Source organism: Anopheles stephensi (genome assembly GCF_013141755.1).
Source record: "Anopheles stephensi strain Indian chromosome Y unlocalized genomic scaffold, UCI_ANSTEP_V1.0 chrY3, whole genome shotgun sequence".
Classification (NCBI taxonomy): Eukaryota; Metazoa; Arthropoda; class Insecta; order Diptera; family Culicidae; genus Anopheles; species Anopheles stephensi.
The window spans coordinates 14,305-37,425 of NW_023405002.1; the positions used below are offsets into that span (position 1 = coordinate 14,305).

Consider the following 23,121-nt stretch of genomic DNA (forward strand, 5'->3'; position numbering starts at 1 on the left):
ATCAAAGAGTCCAAAATATTACCCAGTATGTAAAATAAATTGTAAGATATTTAAGTAACAAAACTTGTTTTTATATTCATGTACAACGGCCCCGCCGTAATGCTACAAAACGATAATCTTATCTAGTAAAAATAAAATTAGCAATACTTCACTGGCAACTCATGGTTTCATAATATAGCATAGGTTAATTATGTCAAAATCGATGTTTGTTTAATTTTTATTTTACAGATACAATATCTTTATTAATTAATTTATCCTGATATAGAACCAGAGTCACAATAGCGGGCTCATGCTGTTACTAAGTTACATCAACGTTCTCACCATCATTCTACCAATGGGATGTACAGCCGAAAGTGACGCCAGTTGGGTCCGACCAAAAAGCAAGTTATAAATTTTTATTAAAGCATGAAACATCGTCCTGAATAACTAAATCATTTAAATTTTATGAAACATTACGTTTCATAAATGTTTAAAGCAAAAGAAAAACTATTCCAAGTAATTTTTGTTCCAATTTTTGTGAAACCAAATCAACACATATGTACGCTCCAAAAAGTGGAATGCGAATGGTCTGATGTTTCTAACATATGAAATGTCATGAAAGATTTTTATCCAAAGCCTTCTCAGTCGTGTTTATTCGTCGCGTATCATTCAGCCACGTGTTTACTGAGAATTTTCTGAAAGTATTTTCATACTAAATGTTAATGGCTAATCCAACCTTTTCTTCTTGCGGCAAAAGGCGCTTCCGGGTGATGTGAAAGATATTCATTAACAAATTCTACTTTTTCAAACATTTACTGCTAGGTGTGTTTTAGCTCTGTTATTCTTAATTCTTGGGTATAGCTTGGTTGCAATTCATTATGGCTATGAGACGAATTTTTTAAATGAGTCTCTATAAAATGTAAATCTTGTTAAAGAAACAATAAATTTAATTCAAAATCAATAATCTCGCATTGTTTATTGCTACACTTTGCCAAAACCATTGTACCGATTTGAATTTAAATTTTTCTGCGTATATGGTAGGTATGAGAATAAGATTTATAGTAGTTTTTATGCCGATAGGTGATCTATAAGTCGGATCATACTGTGCTACCTTATGCTCCGCTATTGAAGACTATATTACAATCAAATGAAAAAATAAATAAATAAAACACACACGTAAGGTTATTTGAAATATTTATTTTACTAACAATTTAAGTTGAATCGATACAATTTTGAAAAATTAAAATGCATTTTTTTCATTAGGTAATCATGTACTTCAGGACATCAAGGAGACAAAAATTCCGTGAATGCAGCAGAAAAGTTGATATTCATCAAGCATATCTATGTGCACCAGTTTTGAATTTGTCTCATTTTTTTTTTTTGAGAAACGCTTTCAACCATCTTCATAAGCTATTATTTATTTTTTTATGCATGAGAAGCTTTTATTTATTTGACTGTGTACAAATATAAGTTATAAACGCTTGAGATGAGAAAGACAATGGGGTGGTTAAATTACCATGCAAATACACAATTATGTGTTAGGTTAATTATTATTTCGGTTGTAGTATCCATCTCCAAACATGTAAATATTATTTACAAGGGACAGATAAGTGGTTCAGATATGGCCTCACCAGAGTTATACTAACACCTGTTTGTTCTAAAATAAATCAATAAAAAGTTTTGAAAAATCATAAAACATTTTATTTTTAAATACACCTGTTATACTTACGTCACAATTCTACACACAGTTTAATTATTCCTTTTTTGCACTATTAAAATGTATCAAAAATAAAATTGATGGAAACCAAAGATTTTTTTTTGGATGAATACATAAGCGTAGAGATCATTTGACATTTTAAAAATATAGATTTCCACGAGTACCTTTCGGAATCGGAAACCTACCATATAAGAGCAAAAACAATTTTCAGAAAGCTAAACCTATAGAAAGTAAAGTATAATACAGCAATAAAGTTTCAGGAATTCATCAAAATTAACAGCTTTTAAAACACAACTAACTTACACGAGCTTAAGGGTTTTTTGTTTTGCTTCTAGAAAAGACTCAAATATTGAAGGAGTGAAGTGCCTAGCTCGCTTTGATTGACTGATTATTTTGCTCTATTTTAATCAGTATATTATTTTTAAGTATTTCTATAAAAGTCATCCGTACGTAAGGCTGACTACCTTTTCTACGGGTAAAATTAAGTCACAGAAAGCCAGAAATGGTAGGCCGAGACCTCTCGAGGTTGTTGTGCCAAAGAAGAAGACTATAAAAGTGTATTGTGTTATTTTCACAATAGAATCTTGATTTGAGCTATTCATGTAAACCGATTGTTTGCACCTTATAAGCAACCGGCATGCCATTCCCGAAGGCGATCACGATCGAATGAATTAATGGAATGCATGCTATGGGTCTAGAATAGGAATAAATATCCCTCAAAAAAGAACAATCAAGCAGTGCACACGTTTCTTACAACACCTCTTAAGACATTATTCTTAGATTTCTCCGCGGCTCTCCCCCGAAGTATGTTGATAAGATAATTTAATAAATTATTCCATATTTTTCCAACTTTTTGAGCATCTTCCATGCCAAATCCAATTTTGAAAATATATAAGGAAGGCCTTATAAAAAACTGGAATGAATATTGAATAAATAGAATGTAATATTATAAATTTAAAAAAATGAAAACAAAATCGTCGATCGTAAAAACTTAAACCCAAATTCACAATTTCTAACTCGTCTATTTGGCCTTCTATAGCTTTCTATGATTTTTGTTACCGGTAACTGGATGATAGTCAGTCTTGCACACCCCCGGACCGTACCAACAGCATAATAGCATGCCAAAAAAGCACGATACGTCACTATCACATTTATCTAAAACATCAAGCTTTTGTTTTATTCCCAAAAACAGATGCTTGTTTAGTTTGATTAGTCAGATGAAACGTATCGTAGACATGAGCTCTATTTAAAAATTAATTTATATTAAGAATAACTAAATCATGATAGAATTCAATATTTATAAATACAACAACCCGTAAAGACAAGCTTCGCGTGTATGGTACGAAATTTTGTGAATGATTCTGTGAAAAACCAGTCAGTAAATAATCAGTTGACATTTGAACGAGGCATAACTTACATCAAAATACTTCTTTGTTCCGAAATATACGTTACATTGCATTTTCAAGGCATATGTTCGAGGTATTCAACCGCTTACCAGTTCATGTAAATAATATTTATATATTTAGAGATGGATACTACAACCTGGCCGAGGACAACAGTGTGGCAAATATCGCACTTCAAGAAAAAATAGATCAGCTAGAGCTAGAGAAAAAGCTGCTGGTCTTACAAAAGGAAGTTTCGGAGATGAAACTACAAAGCAAAGCAGAGAAAAACGAACCTGATTTTAAGACGATCGAGAGTTTGGTTCCCCCGCTCAGCGGACAAAATGGCGTCGATATTGTGATGTGGTTCGAAGAACTGGAAAGAGTTTTTGGATTGCTCAGCGTTGACGAAAAACAGAAGCTGGTAACAACCCTTCGACTGCTTTCTGGGACAGCTCAAGAAATTGCTCGTTCGTCGGGACTATTCGACTACAGCTCTCTGAAACAAACGCTCATCGACACTTTTCAACAAAAATACTCTGTTGAAAGTGTGTATCACCAGTTACGTTGCCGCCGCCTGTCTACAACAGAATCGATCATCAAATACTTCATCGATATGAAGAGCATTGCTAGAAAAGCAAAAATCCCTGAAGGTGAACTGATTGACATCATTATCGAAGGAATAGATGATCCGGTCAATACTGCCGCTATGCGTTTCGCCGCTCGTCGAATGGATGATCTCCTACCTATGCTAAAGAGATATGAAGAAATACGATCACGCCGTCCACCACCATCTGCACCAACGGATAAACGATATGTTCGCAACGCATCGGGTAACAGCGAGCAAATAAAGTGCTACAACTGTCTGCAGCTAGGGCATTATCAGAGCCAATGTCAACGACCTCAACGTCCCTATGGATCGTGCCTTCGGTGTTCACAGACGGGCCATTCACATCGAGAATGTCCAAGCCGTAGTAAAATACCAGCCGCCGCTGTGAATCCAACAAACGAGGACTCGGGCTTTTTACAACAAATTCAAGCCATGCAGGAGGTATGTGTTACGTTTTTAGCTTTAAGCGGGCCAAACAGTTTCCTTCCACGTGTGTTATCTCTTTTCGATTCAGGAAGCCCCAGAAGTTTTATAAATGAAAATTTGGTTCCTCCATGCCTCTTGAAACAACCGGAAAATTCAGGATATTGCGGTTTAGGTAACAGTGCGCTACTATCGCTTGGACAAACTGATTGTCGAATTAAACATCAAAATAATGAAAAAATACATGAGTTTATTATCTTACCGAAAAATTGTATGTCATGGCCTGTTATTATAGGTAGGAACCTTATGCTGAAATTAAACATTTCTCTAGCCATATTTAAACGTCATATTTACGATGAAAGCGCCTTATTAAAGCATAAATTGAAATCGAAAATACCTTCCCTGAAAACACACGTGGTGAAGAAGCTCAGAGATTTAGGCATTCTGAAAGAATCGTGGGGCGATTTACAGGTAGATAAAGGACAACCAGCCAAATTATTGACGTTTCCTCAAGATAATTGCGCAATGAATACTTTCCTGGAAATGTGCGCTATAGACAATTCATCCATTACCAATCCCTCATTTGATATAGGCAAGGATCTTCTAAAGGAACAGATCTCTTTGGTAGCTAGAGCTGTTGAAGAATGTTACTGTAAATTTCCTTCAGAACAAAAATTACCACCGGAGCAAGGAATGAAAATAAGTTTGAATCACAACACTCCAATATTTTGCAAGCCGAGACGTTTGTCTTACGCTGAACGAAATCAAGTTAGAGAAATTATTAGAAATTTGCTCGAGAAAAACATAATCCGTCCTAGTAATTCACCTTATGCCTCGCCACTTGTATTGGTAAGAAAAAAGAACGGGGAAATCCGAAAGTGTGTAGATTATCGGCCTTTGAACAAGATCACGATTCGCGATAACTACCCTTTGCCACTGATTGAAACATGTCTCGAACATTTGGGGAACAAGCGTTACTTCACTTTACTTGATTTGAAAAGCGGTTTTCATCAGGTTAAAATGGATGAGAATTCCATCCAATATACAGCGTTCGTTACGCCTGACGGACAATATGAATATTTACGTATGCCATTCGGGCTGAAAAATGCACGTTTACAAACTCGAGGGTTTTTTTTGGTATTTGCATGGTAGTATTAACCACTTAATTGCCTTTCTGCGTCCAAGTAATTATAACTAGCATTTGTATATACGCTAAGAAATAATAGCTTATGGAGAGGGTTAAATGCATTTCTCAAAAAATAAGAGACAATACAGAAAAGTCTCAAATACATATACAGGAAGAATATCAATGTTTCTGCTGTAATCAGGACACTCGTTCTTGCCCTGAGAATCATGTATAGAATACAAAAAAAAGTTCCCCAGTATCTTGTCTGGTAATGTGGTACATAGAGAAGCATAGCAAACATACGGAACATTTAGCGGCATAATAACTACAGCAAACATTATTCTCATTCTTACCATAGGTGTAAGAACTAACTTTTATCGTGGAATTTTGAAATAGACACTTCGACAGTATAAATTTTAAATTACTGACTGAATTCCTTAATACTTGCTGAAAACATAGTCTTTAATGAACAACCTCGATTCCCATCACGAAATGCCACCAACCTATAGGAGCCAAGCATAGAGTCGGATTTAGAATAACACAACTAAGAGTAAATGATTAGAAAAACCAAAGTTCAATTCAATAGACCAATCCAATGTTTCATTTCAGTTTGCTAACACTTATGTGTTCCAATAAAACCTTATTTTATCATTTCATTTTATTATAGAGTCTCATCAGTTTTCATGACTACACTGCATTGGTGGATATTGAAAAAAATCTGAAAAATGTATGAAGTGGCATCGTTTGTCTTTATTTCAAGAGGTGGTGCCTAGGTATGGAATTTGGTTACACGATCAGGCAGGTGAGCATGAAAAAAATATTTTTCAGAATTCAGAAACGACTTGTATATTCAATTTTTGATAAAAAAAATTCTTCGGATGGATGGAAAGAAATGATTAGGAGTCTGATGGATAAAGACAGGCTGTCCGTCTTATTCAACTATGAGCTACAAGCACAAGTTCAGCAAGCACAAGGTCCACTGTTAGGCGCTAGTTGTTGAGCCAGTAAGCTATCCAGTCCGTTTCATTAACGTACGAACTGCTCAACGGTTCGAAATTCCAGTAGAATCAGAGACGAAGGCGCGAACCTTTTACCTTAACGCAGCCGGTACCTACCGCCATGTGTTAGACTGCGATCCTGTAATGTTAAAATAGAATGACCTGCCCAGCTTGCAAGGAAATCGATCAGCATGGTAGACGGCTTGTAAAGCAGGACAGATATATGAATATCGTACGTAATTTTCTGTATGATAGCCTTCCGCCGATCTTTTCCGGTGATTGCATAACGTTACATCCGTTAAAAAGTTAAAGAATACAACACACCCGGATCCACTAGAGCCTAAGTACAAAACGGTTTCGGATGTGTCACACTAAAATATGTTTAAAACACGACCGCGTTAGGTGTACGATCACATCTCTTATTACTAATTAATCACATTTATCACGATATTTATCAACACAAATTTTGTCTGCATGCAAGTGCACAATCATACAATGGTATGATATGGTGCACATGCCGACAGCACAGCGATTTCTTTTAATATAGAACAGGGGCTCTTCTCCGGTTTAGCCAAAGGTAAGAAACATCTAGGAGCTAACATATTCTGCTCCATAATCCGGCAGCAAACATCCAACGGGATGCTGCTGCTTCCGGCGGCGGATAAAAATCAGTTGCACATTGTACCACAGGTACACCAGTATGAAACGCATACTGATAGAATTGCCGGCTGTTAAGGCGCATCTTCATAGATGCTAGCGCTGGTTACGGTGCGGCCACTGTTGCTTTAAACAGACACCTCTGCATCCTCCGGTAACAAACATCCGACCGGGAGTTGAACCGGTACGCAGCAAATCAGCAAAGTGTCTACGCGCAGCCCAAACACGTTTTCACTAAATGTATGCGACGTATCATTAACGTATCGTAGAATATAACTGAAATAATTCCAAACAGCAACCAATAAAGGCGCATAATTAGTCACAAATCTTAAAAAAGGTCGAGGAAAATAAACGATCACTTCCCTGCACAATAACAATCCAAATGCAAAATGTAAACAAACATCCCCCCTCCGATTGACAAAACACGCAGCGCGTGTGCAATAGACCTGACCATTTTCGAACTGTCAAATCTTTGTTTGGGACTCTATTTTACCTTTTTACCAAGGTGTATGTATTTAGAAGGTGAACTTTTGTCGATTTGACAGAGCACCATTTCCCATAACTCTTAAAGTTGTGAATCCCCCTTTACGTGTTTCACGTGTTAGCCTTTTGAAGGTTTCCCCTCCCTGTAAAAAAAAACTTTGCTCTGATCATTACAACTGTTATCCTAAAATTTTTAATTAAGTACCATTTCTCTATTGTACCTGCAGTTGTACGCGATGGAATGCACAGCCCTGCTGTTGTTCAGTAGGGTGTTCGTTCCAGTCAAGCTAAGAATTTGGCGTCTTAGGACAACACACTGGAGTCAACGGGATACGAGTTTTTGGCCAGATTTGCTCATCTGCCGTGGTTTCCTGCAGGGAAACATAATGTCTTCACTAGTTGCCCCGGCGATCTTATGTGTTATGGGTAAGTTTAGGGACAATGCCACCTGAAACAACGCAAGGAAGTCGACATGGAGACACAGACAAATTAAGGAAGAGACTTTACTTTACGATAAAAAGAATGTTCGATTAATTGTAAGACAATCAAATTTTGATTGTCGGCCAGGTAGCAGCTCTGCGGAACATGCGGAACATTTCCTGTAATCATTTTAAGACGACGGCATGCTTTGCCAAAGAGAACAAAACATTCAATACATAGTATTACATAGCCTTTAAAATCACACGATTAGGATCATTGGTGGATTACTGATTTGTATAAATTCATCAGTAAATTAATATCACCTATACGAGTCAGTACGTATTATGCGATTGCCGACACACCAGATCGGTGTTATGAAAGTCACGATCTTATGATTTAGATAACGGTTGGCGTTTCGTGCGTTTAATCTTCTCGATACTAATCATTGTATCTAACCGTCGGATTACGATAGATCGATAGATACGGTATAAGATCGACTCTCTATGGCAGTATTCGCGTCAATGTTATTATGCTGTATGTCTGCTATTATTGCGTTTGTTTCATTTTTACTAAGTACTCTTGGGTTCGTAATTCCTAATTTCGCTAGGGTTATGCTATCAATTAGTATGTTCGCCTTTTCAGACAAGAATTTTAAGATCATTAGAATGTTTATGGAATATAATTCCGTTGAAAAACTATAAAAAATATCTACTGCTGTTTTTACCTTCTGCAAGCTATCCTCCAAGTGCGATGTTAAATCCCTATTGATTATAACTTGGGCGTTATTATTCTGAATTAGTTGATTAATAGTAGATTTGAATAGTTGATTAATCTTAAATCGTTTGCGTCTGGACTACCAGCTATAAATTTCCAGACGGTTCCAACTGTGTCACTTTATGGTAACGACGCGATCATTGGAGGACGGCACGCGCGCCTTTTGTCAGCTTGTGCTACCGGCCACGAGGGGGCGCGTTGCTTCGGACGACATCGGCGGACGGACCCGAAGCGAAGGATGACGTGGTCTGGCGTGACGATCGAGATAACGAGGAAAGGTCCTTTCTTTTTGATCCTGACCAGCGGGCCAAGCGGACGAAATTTTAGTTTCGCAAAATAAAGTAAAGTATACTAAAGAATCCACTCGCCTTCTTTTTGATTGCTGGTCAGGCGTTGCAATTCGCAACATTCTAAAATTCTGAAGGCGTTACGAGAAAAGGAAGCTGAAGTGGTACGGCTCCGTGAGGACCGCGGGCAGACCACGTTTTCTCCGGATAAACCGCTTCCTTGCTCAACGGCTAAGCGGATTACGGTAACCGATGATGGTGAACTAAGTCAGAGCCAAATAGCTGCCCGTCAGGCTGTCCGGTGCGAACTCCCTTCATTCGCTGGGGATCCCGATGAATGGCCGCTATTTCTGTCAACCTTTAAAAGATCGACGCGCACATTCGGATTCAGCGATGACGAAAACATCCTTCGCCTGCAAGGTGCGTTGCGAGGAAAAGCGCTACGCATGGTGCAAAGCCGCCTACGCAAAGCGGATAATTTGGATCAAATTATGGCAGCATTGGAAAAGTCCTACGGCAGAGCGGACGTTCTCGTTAACTCGCTCCTCGAGCAAATACGCGAAGCACCGGCGCTGAAACCAGAGCGCCTAGATAGCTTTATCGAGTACGGTGAGCTGGTAGCAGAGATTTGTGCGACCGTCAAGACGAAAGGAGCGTCCGAGAGGCTGTACGATGCAGCGTTGCTTCAAGAGCTGGTGGACCGGATGCCCGCGTTTCTACGATGGAGCTGGGGAATGCACAGGCGGCAGCTGAAAGGTGTTACGCTGAACGACTTTGGTGCATGGATTCAAGAGGCGACGGATGGAGCGATGGCGGTAACTCCCCCCCAGCCGAAGAAGAAGACGACAACACGACAGGTTCACGCGCAACATGTGGAAACGCATGTAACCCAGTCCAGCAGTAATCGAGCATGTGCGGTGTGCAATAAGGACACGTGTGTGGCGGTTGGTGAGTGTATAGTTTTTAACCAGCTTAGTGTTTCAGCCAGATGGGAAAAGGTACGCAGCTTAAAACTGTGTAAACGTTGCTTAGGAAAGCACTACGGCCCGTGCTCGGTACGTGTTGAATGCGGTCTGCAAGGATGTGTGGCTAAACATCACCGCAAATTACATCGTACCACCAGTGAGGAGCGACCGGTTGAAATTAATCATCATGGTACGAGAACAGACAGCATGCTGTTGCGATACGTTCCGGTGATGCTTCATGGGAAGAGCGGTCCGGTTTACACCCACGCGTTGCTAGACGAGGGGTCGACGGTGACGCTGATGGAGCAGGAGCTTGCAAGAGAGCTAGGAGTTTCCGGTACTCTCGATCCGCTATGTCTGCTGTACAGTGCTGGCCAGAAACGTGATGAACGCGAGTCGCAGAGAGTGACAGTGCAGGTGTCTAGTGTCGAAGAAAAGGCGCCCGTTTACTCGATGACCGATGTGCGGACGGTTAGCCGGCTTTCACTCCCTAGACAGTCGGTCGATACAGAAGAGCTAAAACGCAAGTTCACGCATCTCGCGACGATTCCAGCACAGTCATATGAAAGTGCTTCTCCACGCCTGTTGATAGGCATCGACCAGTATAGGCTGACGAGACCTCTGAAAACGATAGAAGGAAGTGCGGGACAACCGACAGCTACCAAGACGCGATTGGGATGGCTCATATTTGGTAAGTGCACAGACTACGATAACGATTCGAATTTAGTGCAGCCAGAGTCAAGCTACCACATCTGCGATTGCCAAGGAGCCATCTCAAGGGCAGATCGTATGATGGCAGCGTATTTTGAGGTCGACGGTTACGGTCCCGCCAAGCAGCTATCGCTTTCGAAGGAAGATCAACGAGCGCTGGCGATCCTGCAAGGCAACACGAGGCACATCGATGGGCGGTACGCAACCAGTTTGCTATGGCGGAGTGACAACACTTTTATGCCGGAAAACCGTCACATGGCTGCATCAAGGATGGAGTGTCTCGAGCGGAAAATGCAACGAGATCCGAATCTCGCCGACAACGTAAACCGAATCCTCAGGGAGTATTTGGCGAAAGGTTATGTCAGGCAACTAGGAACGGACGAGCTGAAGGTGTTTTATCCCAGGAAGTGGTACCTACCTGTGTTTCCTGTTACTAACCCTAACAAGCCAGATAAAATCCGCTTGGTTTGGGACGCAGCGGCTGAAGTGAAGGGTGTCTCGCTTAACAAGAAGTTGCTGACCGGACCAGATCTGCTGACGCCGCTACAAACCGTGTTGTTTCGTTTTCGCGAGTGTAGGATCGCGGTGGCGGCTGACATTCGCGAGATGTACCACCAGGTACAGATTTACGGTGACGACGTGCACAGCCAGCGTTTTCTATGGCGATGGGGCGACACCTGTGCAGAACCGCAGGAGTACGTCATGCTGAGGATGACATTCGGTGCAGCTTGTTCTCCTTGTACGGCGCAATATGTCAAAAACGAGAATGCCGAACTGTATCAATCCCGATACCCTCGAGCGGTCCAATGCATCAAGGAGGAGCATTACGTGGACGACATGTTGACAAGCCTGGAAACCGAGGCGGAGGCCGTCGATCTAGCGCACCAGGTGAGCCACATTCATGCTAACGCAGGGTTTCGGTTACACAATTGGCTGTCGAACAGCCGCAGTGTTGTTGCAGCAGTGCAAGGAAACCCAGAAGCGGTAAAGGAGTTGGATTTTGAGTCGTGCCTGAAGCCGGAGAAAGTGCTGGGAATGTGGTGGGACACTGCAAATGATAGTTTCAGCTTCAAACTATCCCGCATAAGACACCTCGAACTGGCACGCAAAGATAAACCCTTATCTAAGAGGCAGATGCTAAGGACCCTGATGTCCATATACGACCCCTTGGGCTTGATTGCCGGAGTATTGTTCTACTTGAAAGTGCTGCTTCAGGAAGTTTGGCGCCTCAATCTTGGCTGGGATGATGAAGTACCGGACGAGATACAGTGCAAGTGGGATTCCTGGATGCAACGATTGCCGGATCTGGAAGGCATTACCATACCACGATGTTACCGGCTGATCACACCCTTTGCTGAATCGTGTCTTCAACTCCACGTGTTCGTCGATGCAGGTGCTGATGGTTACGCGGCGGTCGCGTACTTCAGATTCGAGTTTGATGGCCAAATAGAGGTGGCTTTGGTTGGGGCAAAAGCAAGAGTAGCTCCGCTTAAATATTTATCCGTTCCAAAACTAGAGTTGCAGGCTGCCGTGATGGGATGCAGATTAGCCTCGTCGATACAGAGTGCTCATCGACATGAAATTCATCGTCACTATTTTTGGACAGACTCGACTGACGTCATAGACTGGATAAATGCGGATCATCGTAAGTACTCTATTTTCGTCGCTCACAGGGTTGCTGAAGTTCTGGAGACAACTACTGTTGACGATTGGAGGTGGCTTCCTACCAAGCTGAATGTAGCCGATGAAGCGACGAAGTGGACCAACCTAAAACATCATCTCGCTTCCAACCGATGGTTTCTTGCGCCGGAGTTCCTGCACATACCTGAAACAGAGTGGAACGTCCCCTTCAGAACACCATCGGGAACCACAAAAGAATTACGGAAGAAGAGAATGCTTGTTGGCGCTCACGCTGTACACAACACGTTCATATCCTACGAACGGTTTTCACGCTGGACTCGCCTTGTTCGGACCATTGCCTATGTCCGTCGGTATGTAAACCTGATTTTGAATAACAAACCGAGATCGACAGGTCCTCTCACTCGCGAGGAAATCCAGGAAGCTGAACGAGTCGTCATAAGGGATGTGCAGAGAAATGCATTTCCGGAGGAATACGCCCTACTTCAAAGGCACCGGGAGACACCCGCAGCGCCTTCATGGAAGAACCTTCAACCCCCCGGCAGCTCCCCATTTCGGTGGATCATGGGAGAGAATGATTCAATCGGTTAAACGGATGCTGACTCGCACCCTGAAGGAGAGGCACCCCACGGACGCGGTACTGACAGCAGCGCTCATCGAAGTAGAGAATATGCTAAATTCTCGCCCGCTTACGCACGTTCCGGTCGATGGTGAGGATGATGAGCCGTTAACCCCAAACCATTTCTTGTTAGGATCTTCCGCAGGGACGAAACCTTTGGTTCTGCATGACGATTCTCCCGCGGCCTTGCAGCAGAATTGGAAAGCTGTGCAGGCCAGGATGAATGGCTACTGGAAGAAGTGGGTAAAATCGTACCTGCCAACCCTGACAAGAAGGACGAAATGGTTTGAACCACATAAACCGATCCAACCCGGAGATGTCGTTATTATCGTTGACGAAAACAACCCGCGGAACTGTTGGCCGAGAGGAAGAGTGGAAAGTGTCATTCCGTCTCGAGATGGAATCATTCTTCGGGTCGTCGTAAGGACAGCACGCGGTACAACGCTGGAGAGGCCGGTGGTTAAGCTGGTCACGCTAAACGTCGCGCAAAAGGTTATCGTTTAGCACAGCAAAACGACTGGTGGACTGTCACTTTATGGTAACGACGCGATCATTGGAGGACGGCACGCGCGCCTTTTGTCAGCTTGTGCTACCGGCCACGAGGGGGCGCGTTGCTTCGGACGACATCGGCGGACGGACCCGAAGCGAAGGATGACGTGGTCTGGCGTGACGATCGAGATAACGAGGAAAGGTCCTTTCTTTTTGATCCTGACCAGCGGGCCAAGCGGACGAAATTTTAGTTTCGCAAAATAAAGTAAAGTATACTAAAGAATCCACTCGCCTTCTTTTTGATTGCTGGTCAGGCGTTGCAATTCGCAACAAACTGTATCCCAGCACTTCTTTCGTCTTGGAATCAAGGATTTTAACATTTCCGTAACGTGTTCAAATTGTGCTGTAATTATAGGCGGGAATTGAGTCTCTTCAACGTTCTTAAAATCCGTAAACAGTGAATTAATTTCGTTTTGCATTTCTGACACTTTAAAATGGTGTACATAATAATTAATAAGTTCCTTTAATTATTCTAGCTGTACCTCTGTCGAACGCTACAATGGGTACGTAGTCCATTTTTGTTAGCTTTACGTGCTGACCGATCGCTATGGGGATCCATCCATCTGTTTATGGATTCTCTGTCCATTGTCTGTAGTAACCGTTATTCTATTATTTTCTTTATTTTAAATTTTTTACAGGGATTAACTTGTTTCAATCTACGTTTTGTTTTCATAAATGCCTGCGCTGAATCTTGAATTTCTATTTTTTTGTATTTTATTGTAGTGGTTTAAATCAATTCCTTGCTTGTGTTTTAAATTTTCAGCTACTTTTTCAATTATCGATGAACTGTTTCTTGAAGGAGTAATTATTTGCAAAGGGGTAAATTTAGTACAAGAGTGTACTGAATTGTTATATTTGAACAAGGAAAGTTGTCTCAAATCTATAGAAGTCATAAGCGGATTCTCGGTTTTAGAAATTCTATATAATTCCAATAGCGTAGAGTGAAATCTTTCGACTGTGCCATTCATTTCACTTCTAGCAGTGGCAGTTACAAAATGTTTGATATTGAAGGTGTTTAAAAATTATACGACTTCACCGGAATTGAAAGACTTTTCTCCGTCCATCACTATAATTTTTGGGGGCCTGTATTTTAGAGTGAATTCCTTAAGTACAGGAAACACATCTACGGTAGCTCTAGAATTAATTCGTGCTACTTGTTTTCCAGGAAAAGTATATCGATCGAAAAGTATATCGACTAGTTGCCCCGGCGATCTTATGTGTTAAGGGTAAGTTTAGGGACAATGCCACCTGAAACAACGCAAGGAAGTCGACATGGAGACACAGACAAATTAAGGAAGAGACTTTTCTTTACGATAAAAAGAATGTTCGATGAATTGTAAGACAATCAAATTTTGATTGTCGGCCAGGTAGCAGCTCTGCGGAACATGCGGAACATTTCCTGTAATCATTTTAAGACGACGGCATGCTTTGCCAAAGAGAACAAAACATTCAATACATAGTATTACATAGCCTTTAAAATCACACGATTAGGATCATTGGTGGATTACTGATTTGTATAAATTCATCAGTAAATTAATATCACCTATACGAGTCAGTACGTATTATGCGATTGCCGACACACCAGATCGGTGTTATGAAAGTCACGATCTTATGATTTTGATAACGGTTGGCGTTTCGTGCGTTTAATTTTCTCGATAGTAATCATTGTATCTAACCGTCAGATTACGATAGATAGATATGGTATACGATAGACTCTCTATGGCAGTATTCGCGTCAATGTTATTATGCTGTATGTCTGCTATTATTGCGTTTGTTTCATTTTTACTAAGTACTCTTGGGTTCGTAATTCATAATTTCGCTAGGGTTATGCTATCAATTAGTATGTTCGCCTTTTCAGACAAGAATTTTAAGTTAATTTAGAATATTTATGGAATATAATTCCGTTGAAAAACTATCAAAAATATCTACTGCTGTTTTTACCTTCTGCAAGCTATCCTCCAAGTGCGATGTTAAATCCCTATTGATTATAACTTGGGCGTTATTATTCTGAATTAGTTAATTAATAGTAGAATTGATTAATCTTATTTGTATCTTTGCGTTTGTAAAATATTTAATAAATTCCTTTCAGTCATATCATTAGTATGTACTGTTATTATCTTAAAATTCGAAAAGAGGTTCTTAATTTCTACGTTTTGATTACCTTCTTTTATTATGACTTGATGCCGAAAAGCATTTAGAGGTCCTTCAGTAGATGGTATATATATCGAACCACAGTCGGGTGCCGAATGCTGGGTTGCTGTCATAGAGCAGCAAATCCTACTTAAGGCGTCGGCCACGACATTTGCTTTTCCTGACTTGTAGATTGTTTCATAATCGTGCTCTTCGAGATAAGATTTCCATCTCTTTAATTTTGCATTAGTATTTTTCTGTGAAAGTGTAAAAGTAAGTGGCTGATGATCTGTTACTATCTTAAATTTAGTTCCATACAAATAGTTCCTAAGGGTTTTCAATGACCAAATTTTAGCCAACATTTCCTTTTCGAAAGCGGAATATGCTTCTTCGGTTTTTGTTAACGATCGAGAAGCGAAATGTATGGGATTGTCAGTACCAATTTCACCCTATGACAATACTGCTCCTATAGCATAGTTCAAAGCATCGGTTGTTAGCACAAAGGGTTTACTATAATCAGGATAAATTTCAGTTTTTCAAAGCATTCAACTTGTTCGGTCGTCAATGTGATTTTTTTGTTAGACTTAGGATTTTTTTCTCCTCTTAATATACTAGTAAGTGGCTTTGCTATTTTTGCAAAGTCTTTCACAAACTTTCTATAATAATTCATTAGACCTAAAAATTATCGTGGCATTTTTATTGTTGTTGGAGCAACAAACTTCTTTATCGCTCCAACTTTCTGGGGGTTGGGTTTAATTCCACTACTCGTTATAATGTGTCCTAGAAATTCAACTTCTTTGTGTAAGAATTCTGACTCATCCAGTTAAACCTTTAAATTAGCTGCATTTAGTGCTTTAAGAATCGTGTCCAAATTTCCCAAATGTTCTTCCAAGGATTTTCCAAATACTATCACATCATCCATGTAAATGTAGCACATTTTGCCAATATAATTTCTTAAAACGTCATCAATGGCTCTTTGAAAGATCGCCGGGGCGTTCTTTAATCCAAAAGGCATTCGCGTAAATTCATATTTTCCGTTATTAATAGAAAATGCTGTTTTTTCTATGTCGGATGGTTTCATCTTGATTTGATGAAAGCCAGAAGCTAAATCAAGAGTAGAGAAATATTGTTGTCCTCTTAATTGTTCCAGAACATACGCTATCTCACGCATGGGATACCTTTCGCTTATTGTCTTTTCATTTAATTTCATGTAATCTACGACCCTACGGAATTTTTTTTTTCCTGGGATGTCCTGTAACTGGGGATGTCCAGCCGGATCTCTACGGTCTAATTATTCCATCTTCTAAAAGCTTTTTTATTTGTATATTCACCTCTTCTATGCAAGCGGCAGGATAAGGATACACGCGTTGATGTACTGGTATATCATCAGTAGTATTGATGGTACATTCAACATTTGTAGCACATGATAATTTTAAATTAGGTTCGTAAAAGACTGATGAATTATCGTGCAATATTTTCATAATTTTTTGTTTAGTGGAAGAAATCCAATGATCATTCACACGAAAATCAACCATATTATTGTTCTCTTTAAAAGGTATTTTAAATATGGTATAGAAAATCTTTCTCCATCATCTGTAGTTATTTTCATTGAACAATTTTCAAAAGAAATATCAGCCTTTATTTTTTCTAGAACGCCTGTGCCAATTATTCCTTCAAAGAAAGGACCAAAATCATGAATTTAAAACTGATAAGCTTCCTCACATTTTGGGGCAAAAATGCAATATCTATTGCATACATAGTGTTAAAACTTCCACTAACAGATTTTATATTATAGTTTGACACTTAGTATGGTTTAGATAATTTATAACTCGAGGCAAGTTTATTTGAAATAAAACTGATATTCGATCCACTATGAATCAAAAAAGGGTAATCTCCCGTTACGGTGGGCAAATTGATATATGGAAGGAATCGGTTCACCAATTTGCGTTCCATTCTAAAAAAATAAGCTCTGTAGATTGATTGTTTTCCGAAGCTTTATACGACAAATAATCGTGATTGTCTGTTCGGCAATATGTCTCATCAAGCGGTTTTGAATCCACTACATATTCAAGAGGAGCAGCGGTGCTGAAACTTCTTGAATCTCCATCAACACCATAAGCTTGTCTATTAATTGAAGACGATGCTCGGGGGCGTTTAGCGTTAAAATGTGGTTTTTTATTTGCTTGAAACAAAGGGTCAACTTCCATAGGAACTGGCCTGTTATTTGCATTTTGTTGCATTACATTGTAACCTGGATGATAATGTCTGAACATTTTTTCTTGTGGATTTACACTTCTCATAGAAAAACGATTAAAATTGTGGTTCCAACCCGATGAAGCACAATTCGAATTCAAAACATCAGCTGCTTCGCCTTTAATTTTCCTTCTGATTGTTGCCACGATAATGCGGTATTCAATTGAATCACGAGGAAGACGTTCATAAATTTTGAAAATATTTTCCACTCCTAAAATCCATCTTGAAAGGCTAGATCCGTGTCCATGGAATTCAGGAAGGTTATTTACAAAATCTGGCACTTTACCTAACTGAATGTATTCATGATGAGTCATGGTGGATGGTACGACTGGTATATAACTAGACTGTTCCTGCGGATTCATTATTCTATTTTTTGAGTGGATTTCAAAACGTCTAATTTTACGAAAAATGATGGAGAAATCTTGTCACCTTCAAATCAAATTTTAATTAAGAGAAGTTCATTCAATCTAAAATTTTCTCTATTGTACCTAACATTCACTGCTCACTGTTTTCGCACCACGTATTCACAGTTATAAAATTTAAATTATATTAAAGTAAATTAAATTGACTCGTAATGACTCACAGTAACAATATGCAGACTTTGAAACAAATGCAGCTCATCGTTGTTCACGTAGCGATGTCCACGTAGCGATGTCCACGTAGTGTCTCGAGTAGGAAGGTTGATGTAACGTTCCGGTATTGGAATGAAAGCTTGCGGGATGCTCCGGATGGTCCTTTTGGATGATTGATCTACTACGGGTCCTCGGCGTCAATCGAGAGAGATGTCACGATGTGCAGGAACTTTCACTCTTCATGTAGCTTGTGCAGGTTTATTTTAATATTACTTCACCTGAACTTTTGTATCACGAATGTATATCGGTTGGGTTTATAGCTAGTTTCACACGACACTTTTAAACTTTGTGTAGAGTTTTTGTACTAATTCTCACTTATGTTTCGGTCGGTGTAGAAACGAATTAGCTAGTGCCTCTATTCGTCGTTGTACAGTTTTCTTTTCAAAATACTTATCACCTTACTTTAGACGTAGAGGTCCCTATTCGGGCGGGCGCCAGTTAAATCTATAGGGTTCGGACACAGACTTGCTTGTTCGAGACTCGAGACTTGCTTGTTCTGCGGTCAAAATCGGAGTGAGTTTATTAAGTTTGATTTACATATAAGTTGGTTATTGGGAATTGGATGGGGAAGGGAAAGGTATTGACGATTCTTGATGACTATTTTGCTGTTTCGGCGATCACTAACTGGGTAACTGGGTCAGACGATCAACACGGTTTGCTGATCGACGTTGTTTGCTGGTCGTGTGCATTCGGGCCGGTGGCGGTTGACAACACTAGAAAATGCTGTGTTGACAACGCAGGTTGTTAACTTCTCCCTCTTTAAATTTGAGACTCCGTGCGAAAAATGTGAAGGTATGTTAGTGGTTGGTAACTCTTCGGTTCTGGATTTGGGTCAGTTGGTTGATAACCTTTAGGTTCTGGAATACATTGCGGTTTGTCATCAGGTGTTGTGATGACTTCTACGTTGATGGTGTTGCGGCGTTTTATGCACAGAAATACGACGCCAATTATGATGACCATTATTGGAGTGATGAAAGAACTGCCCAATAACCGTTGCCAAGTCCATGTGATACTATTACTTTCCAACTGAATATTCTGCATTTCCTTCCGAAGGTCTTTGTGTAGGATGTGTAGATGTTCAAGGCTTAGGTTTGTCACGTTGTTCACGGCTGCAACATGTATTCCATGTATTGGTAGACTAGTAGGAAAACCAGACAGTTCTGTCATGTTGGCTGAAATCAGTTTTACATTGACGTAAATATTGCATGTGTTATATTCGATTAGCAGAGAGCCAGTGAGATTCCTTCTTTCTACTAGGCAGTTTGTATCCAATATGAATAGTTTTACCGAATTGATAAGTATGTGGGACTGGTCTAAGTTGTATATCTCTTTTTCTGTTGGATTGGTGATGAAGTCACAGCTAGCATTTCTCTGTTGTATCAGCATCGTTATGCATGTGGTGTCATCTTGCCGTAGTTCTTCTGGTTTATACATCTTTTTGTTAAGCGTCGAGACGATGTAGGTTTGGTAAGTGAAAGTAAGGAAGTAGGGATGAGGGATATACATTCTTTTACCATTGTTAATTGTCGGATAAATTTGTATCTTGTTGAATACTCTACGCTTAAGTTGCGGGACGCTAATAATAAGTACTAATTCGTCATGACTTACAGCAACTTTTGTGGTGGTATACGATAGACTCTCTATGGCAGTATTCGCGTCAATGGTATTATGCTGTATGTCTGCTATTATTGAAATTGTTTCATTTTTACTGAGTACTCTTGAGTTCGTAATTCCTAATTTCGCTAGGGTTATGCTATCAATTAGTATGTTCGCCTTTTCAGATAAGAATTTTAAGTTCATTAGAATGTTTATGGAATATAATTCCGTTGAAAAACTATCAAAAATATCTACTGCTGTTTTTACTTTCTGCAAGCTATCCTCCAAGTGCGATGTTAAACCCCTATTGATTACAACTTGGGCGTTATTATTCTGAATTAGTTAATTAATAGTAGAATTGATTAATCTTATTTGTATCTTTGCGTTTGTAAAATATTTAATAAATTCCTTTCAGTCATATCATTTGTATGTACTGTTATTCTCTTAAAATTCGAAAAGAGGTTCTTAATTTCTACGTTTTGATTACCTTCTTTTATTATGACTTGATGCCGAAAAGCATTTAGAGGTCCTTTAGTAGATGGTATATATATCGAACCACAGTCTGGTGCCGAATGCTGGGTTGCTGTCATAGAGCAGCAAATTCTACTTAAGGCGTCGGCCACGACATTTACTTTTCCTGGCTTGTAGATTGTTTCATAATCGTGCTCTTCGAGATAAGATTTCCATCTCTTTAATTTTGCATTAGTATTTTTCTGTGAAAGTGTAAATGTAAGTGGCTGATGATCCGTTACTATCTTAAATTTAGTTCCATACAAATAGTTCCTAAGGGTTTTCAATGACCAAATTTTAGTCAACATTTCCTTTTCGAAAGCGGAATATGCTTCTTCGGTTTTTGTTAACGATCGAGAAGCGAAATGTATGGGATTGTCAGTACCAATTTCAACCTATGCCAATACTGCTCCTATAGCATAGTTTGAAGCATCGGTTGTTAGCACAAAGGGTTTACTTTAATCAGGATAAATCAAAATATCCGAAGAAGATAAAACCAATTTCAGTTTTTCAAAGCATTCAACTTGTTCGGTCGTCAATGTGATTTTTTTGTTAGACTTAGGATTTTTTTCTCCTCTTAATATACTAGTAAGAGGCTTTGCTATTTTTGCAAAGTCTTTCACAAACTTTCTATAATAATTCATTAGACCTAAAAATTATCGTAGCATTTTTATTGTTGTTGGAGCAACAAACTTCTTTATCGCTCCAACTTTCTGGGGGTTGGGTTTAATTCCACTACTCGTTATAATGTGTCCTAGAAATTCAACTTCTTTGTGTAAGAATTCTGACTCATCCAGTTAAACCTTTAAATTAGCTGCATTTAGTGCTTTAAGAATCGTGTCCAAATTTCCCAAATGTTCTTCCAAGGATTTTCCAAATACTATCACATCATCCATGTAAATGTAGCACATTCTGCCAATATAATTTCTTAAAACGTCATCAATGGCTCTTTGAAAGATCGCCGGGGCGTTCTTTAATCCAAAAGGCATTCGCGTAAATTCATATTTTCCGTTATTAATAGAAAATGCTGTTTTTTTCTATGTCGGACGGTTTCATCTTGTTTTGATGAAAGCCAGAAGCTAAATCAAGAGTAGAGAAATATTGTTGTCCTCTTAATTGTTCCAGAACATACGCTATCTCAGGCATGGGATACCTTTCGCTTATTGTCTTTTCATTTAATTTCCTGTAATCTACGACCATACGAATTTCTTTTTTCCTAAAGCGTCGTTCTTTTTTGGTACAATCCAAACTGGGGATGAGGAGGATCTTGACGGTCTAATTATTCAATCTTCCAAAATCTTTTTTATTTGAATATTCACCTCTTCTGTGCAAGCGGCAGGATAAGGATACACGCGTTGATGTACTGGTATATCATCAGTAGTATTGATGATACATTCAACATTTGTAGCACATGATAATTTTAAATTAGGTTCGTAAATGACTGATGAATTATCGTGCAATATTTTCATAATTTTTTGTTTAGTGGAAGAAATCCAATGATCATTCACACGAAAATCAACCATATTATTGTTCTTTTTAAAAGGTATTTTAAATATGGTATAGAAAATCTTTCTCCATCATCTGTAGTTATTTTCATTGAACAATTTTCAAAAGAAATATCAGCCTTTATTTTTTCTAGAACGCCTGTGCCAATTATTCCTTCAAAGAAAGGACCAAAATCATGAATTAAAAACTGATAAGCTTCCTCACATTTTGGGGCAAAAATGCAATATCTATTGCATACATAGTGTTAAAACTTCCACTAACAGATTTTATATTATAGTTTGACACTTAGTATGGTTTAGATAATTTATAACTCGAGGCAAGTTTATTTGAAATAAAACTGATATTCGATCCACTATGAATCAAAAAAGGGTAATCTCCCGTTACGGTGGGCAAATTGATATATGGAAGGAATCGGTTCACCAATTTGCGTTCCATTCTAAAAAAATAAGCTCTGTAGATTGATTGTTTTCCGAAGCTTTATACGACAAATAATCGTGATTGTCTGTTCGGCAATATGTCTCATCAAGCGGTTTTGAATCCACTACATATTCAAGAGGAGCAGCGGTGCTGAAACTTCTTGAATCTCCATCAACACCATAAGCTTGTCTATTAATTGAAGACGATGCTCGGGGGCGTTTAGCGTTAAAATGTGGTTTTTTATTTGCTTGAAACGATGGGTCAACTTCCATAGGAACTGGCTTGTTATTTGCATTTTGTTGCATTACATTGTAACCTGGATGATAATGCCTGAACATTTTTTCTTGCGGATTTACACTTCTCATAGAAAAACGATTAAAATTGTGGTTCCAACCCGATGAAGCACAATTCGAATTCAAAACATCAGCTGCTTCGCCTTTAATTTTCCTTCTGATTGTTGCCACGATAATGCGGTATTCAATTGAATCACGAGGAAGACGTTCATAAATTTTGAAAATATTTTCCACTCCTAAAATCCATCTTGAAAGGCTAGATCCGTGTCCATGGAATTCAGGAAGGTTATTTACAAAATCTGGCACTTTACCTAACTGAATGTATTCATGATGAGTCATGGTGGATGGTACGACTGGTATAGAACTAGACTGTTCCTGCGGATTCATTATTCTATTTTTTGAGTGGATTTCAAAACGTCTAATTTTACGAAAAATGATGGAGAAAT

The 23,121-nt window shown here is 39.3% G+C and overlaps 2 protein-coding genes across 2 annotated transcripts; both read left to right on the forward strand.

Moving 5' to 3' along the window:
* Positions 1-3,672: 3,672 nt before the first annotated feature.
* Positions 3,673-4,380, forward strand: LOC118515192. Its single transcript, XM_036061891.1, has 2 exons — positions 3,673-4,129; positions 4,203-4,380. The coding sequence occupies exons 1-2, from the start codon at positions 3,695-3,697 to the stop codon at positions 4,221-4,223; spliced, it is 456 nt and encodes a 151-aa protein (XP_035917784.1). The 5' UTR covers positions 3,673-3,694; the 3' UTR covers positions 4,224-4,380.
* Positions 4,381-9,302: 4,922 nt separating this feature from the next.
* LOC118515195 lies at positions 9,303-12,267 on the forward strand. The gene is made up of 2 exons (XM_036061894.1): positions 9,303-11,925; positions 12,206-12,267. The coding sequence occupies exons 1-2, from the start codon at positions 9,303-9,305 to the stop codon at positions 12,265-12,267; spliced, it is 2,685 nt and encodes an 894-aa protein (XP_035917787.1).
* Positions 12,268-23,121: the final 10,854 nt, after the last annotated feature.

What these genes read in the sequence shown, in the direction of transcription:
- LOC118515195 (XM_036061894.1), top strand. Translation starts at nt 9,303, where the DNA reads ATGGTGCAAAGCCGCCTACGCAAAGCGGATAATTTGGATCAAATTATG. An exon ending in CCACGTGTTCGTCGATGCAG is followed by an intron (nt 11,926 to 12,205) that starts GTGCTGATGGTT and finishes CGTCGCTCACAG; the next exon opens with GGTTGCTGAAGTTCTGGAGA.
- LOC118515192 (XM_036061891.1), top strand. Translation starts at nt 3,695, where the DNA reads ATGAAGAGCATTGCTAGAAAAGCAAAAATCCCTGAAGGTGAACTGATT. An exon ending in AAATTCAAGCCATGCAGGAG is followed by an intron (nt 4,130 to 4,202) that starts GTATGTGTTACG and finishes TTTTCGATTCAG; the next exon opens with GAAGCCCCAGAAGTTTTATA.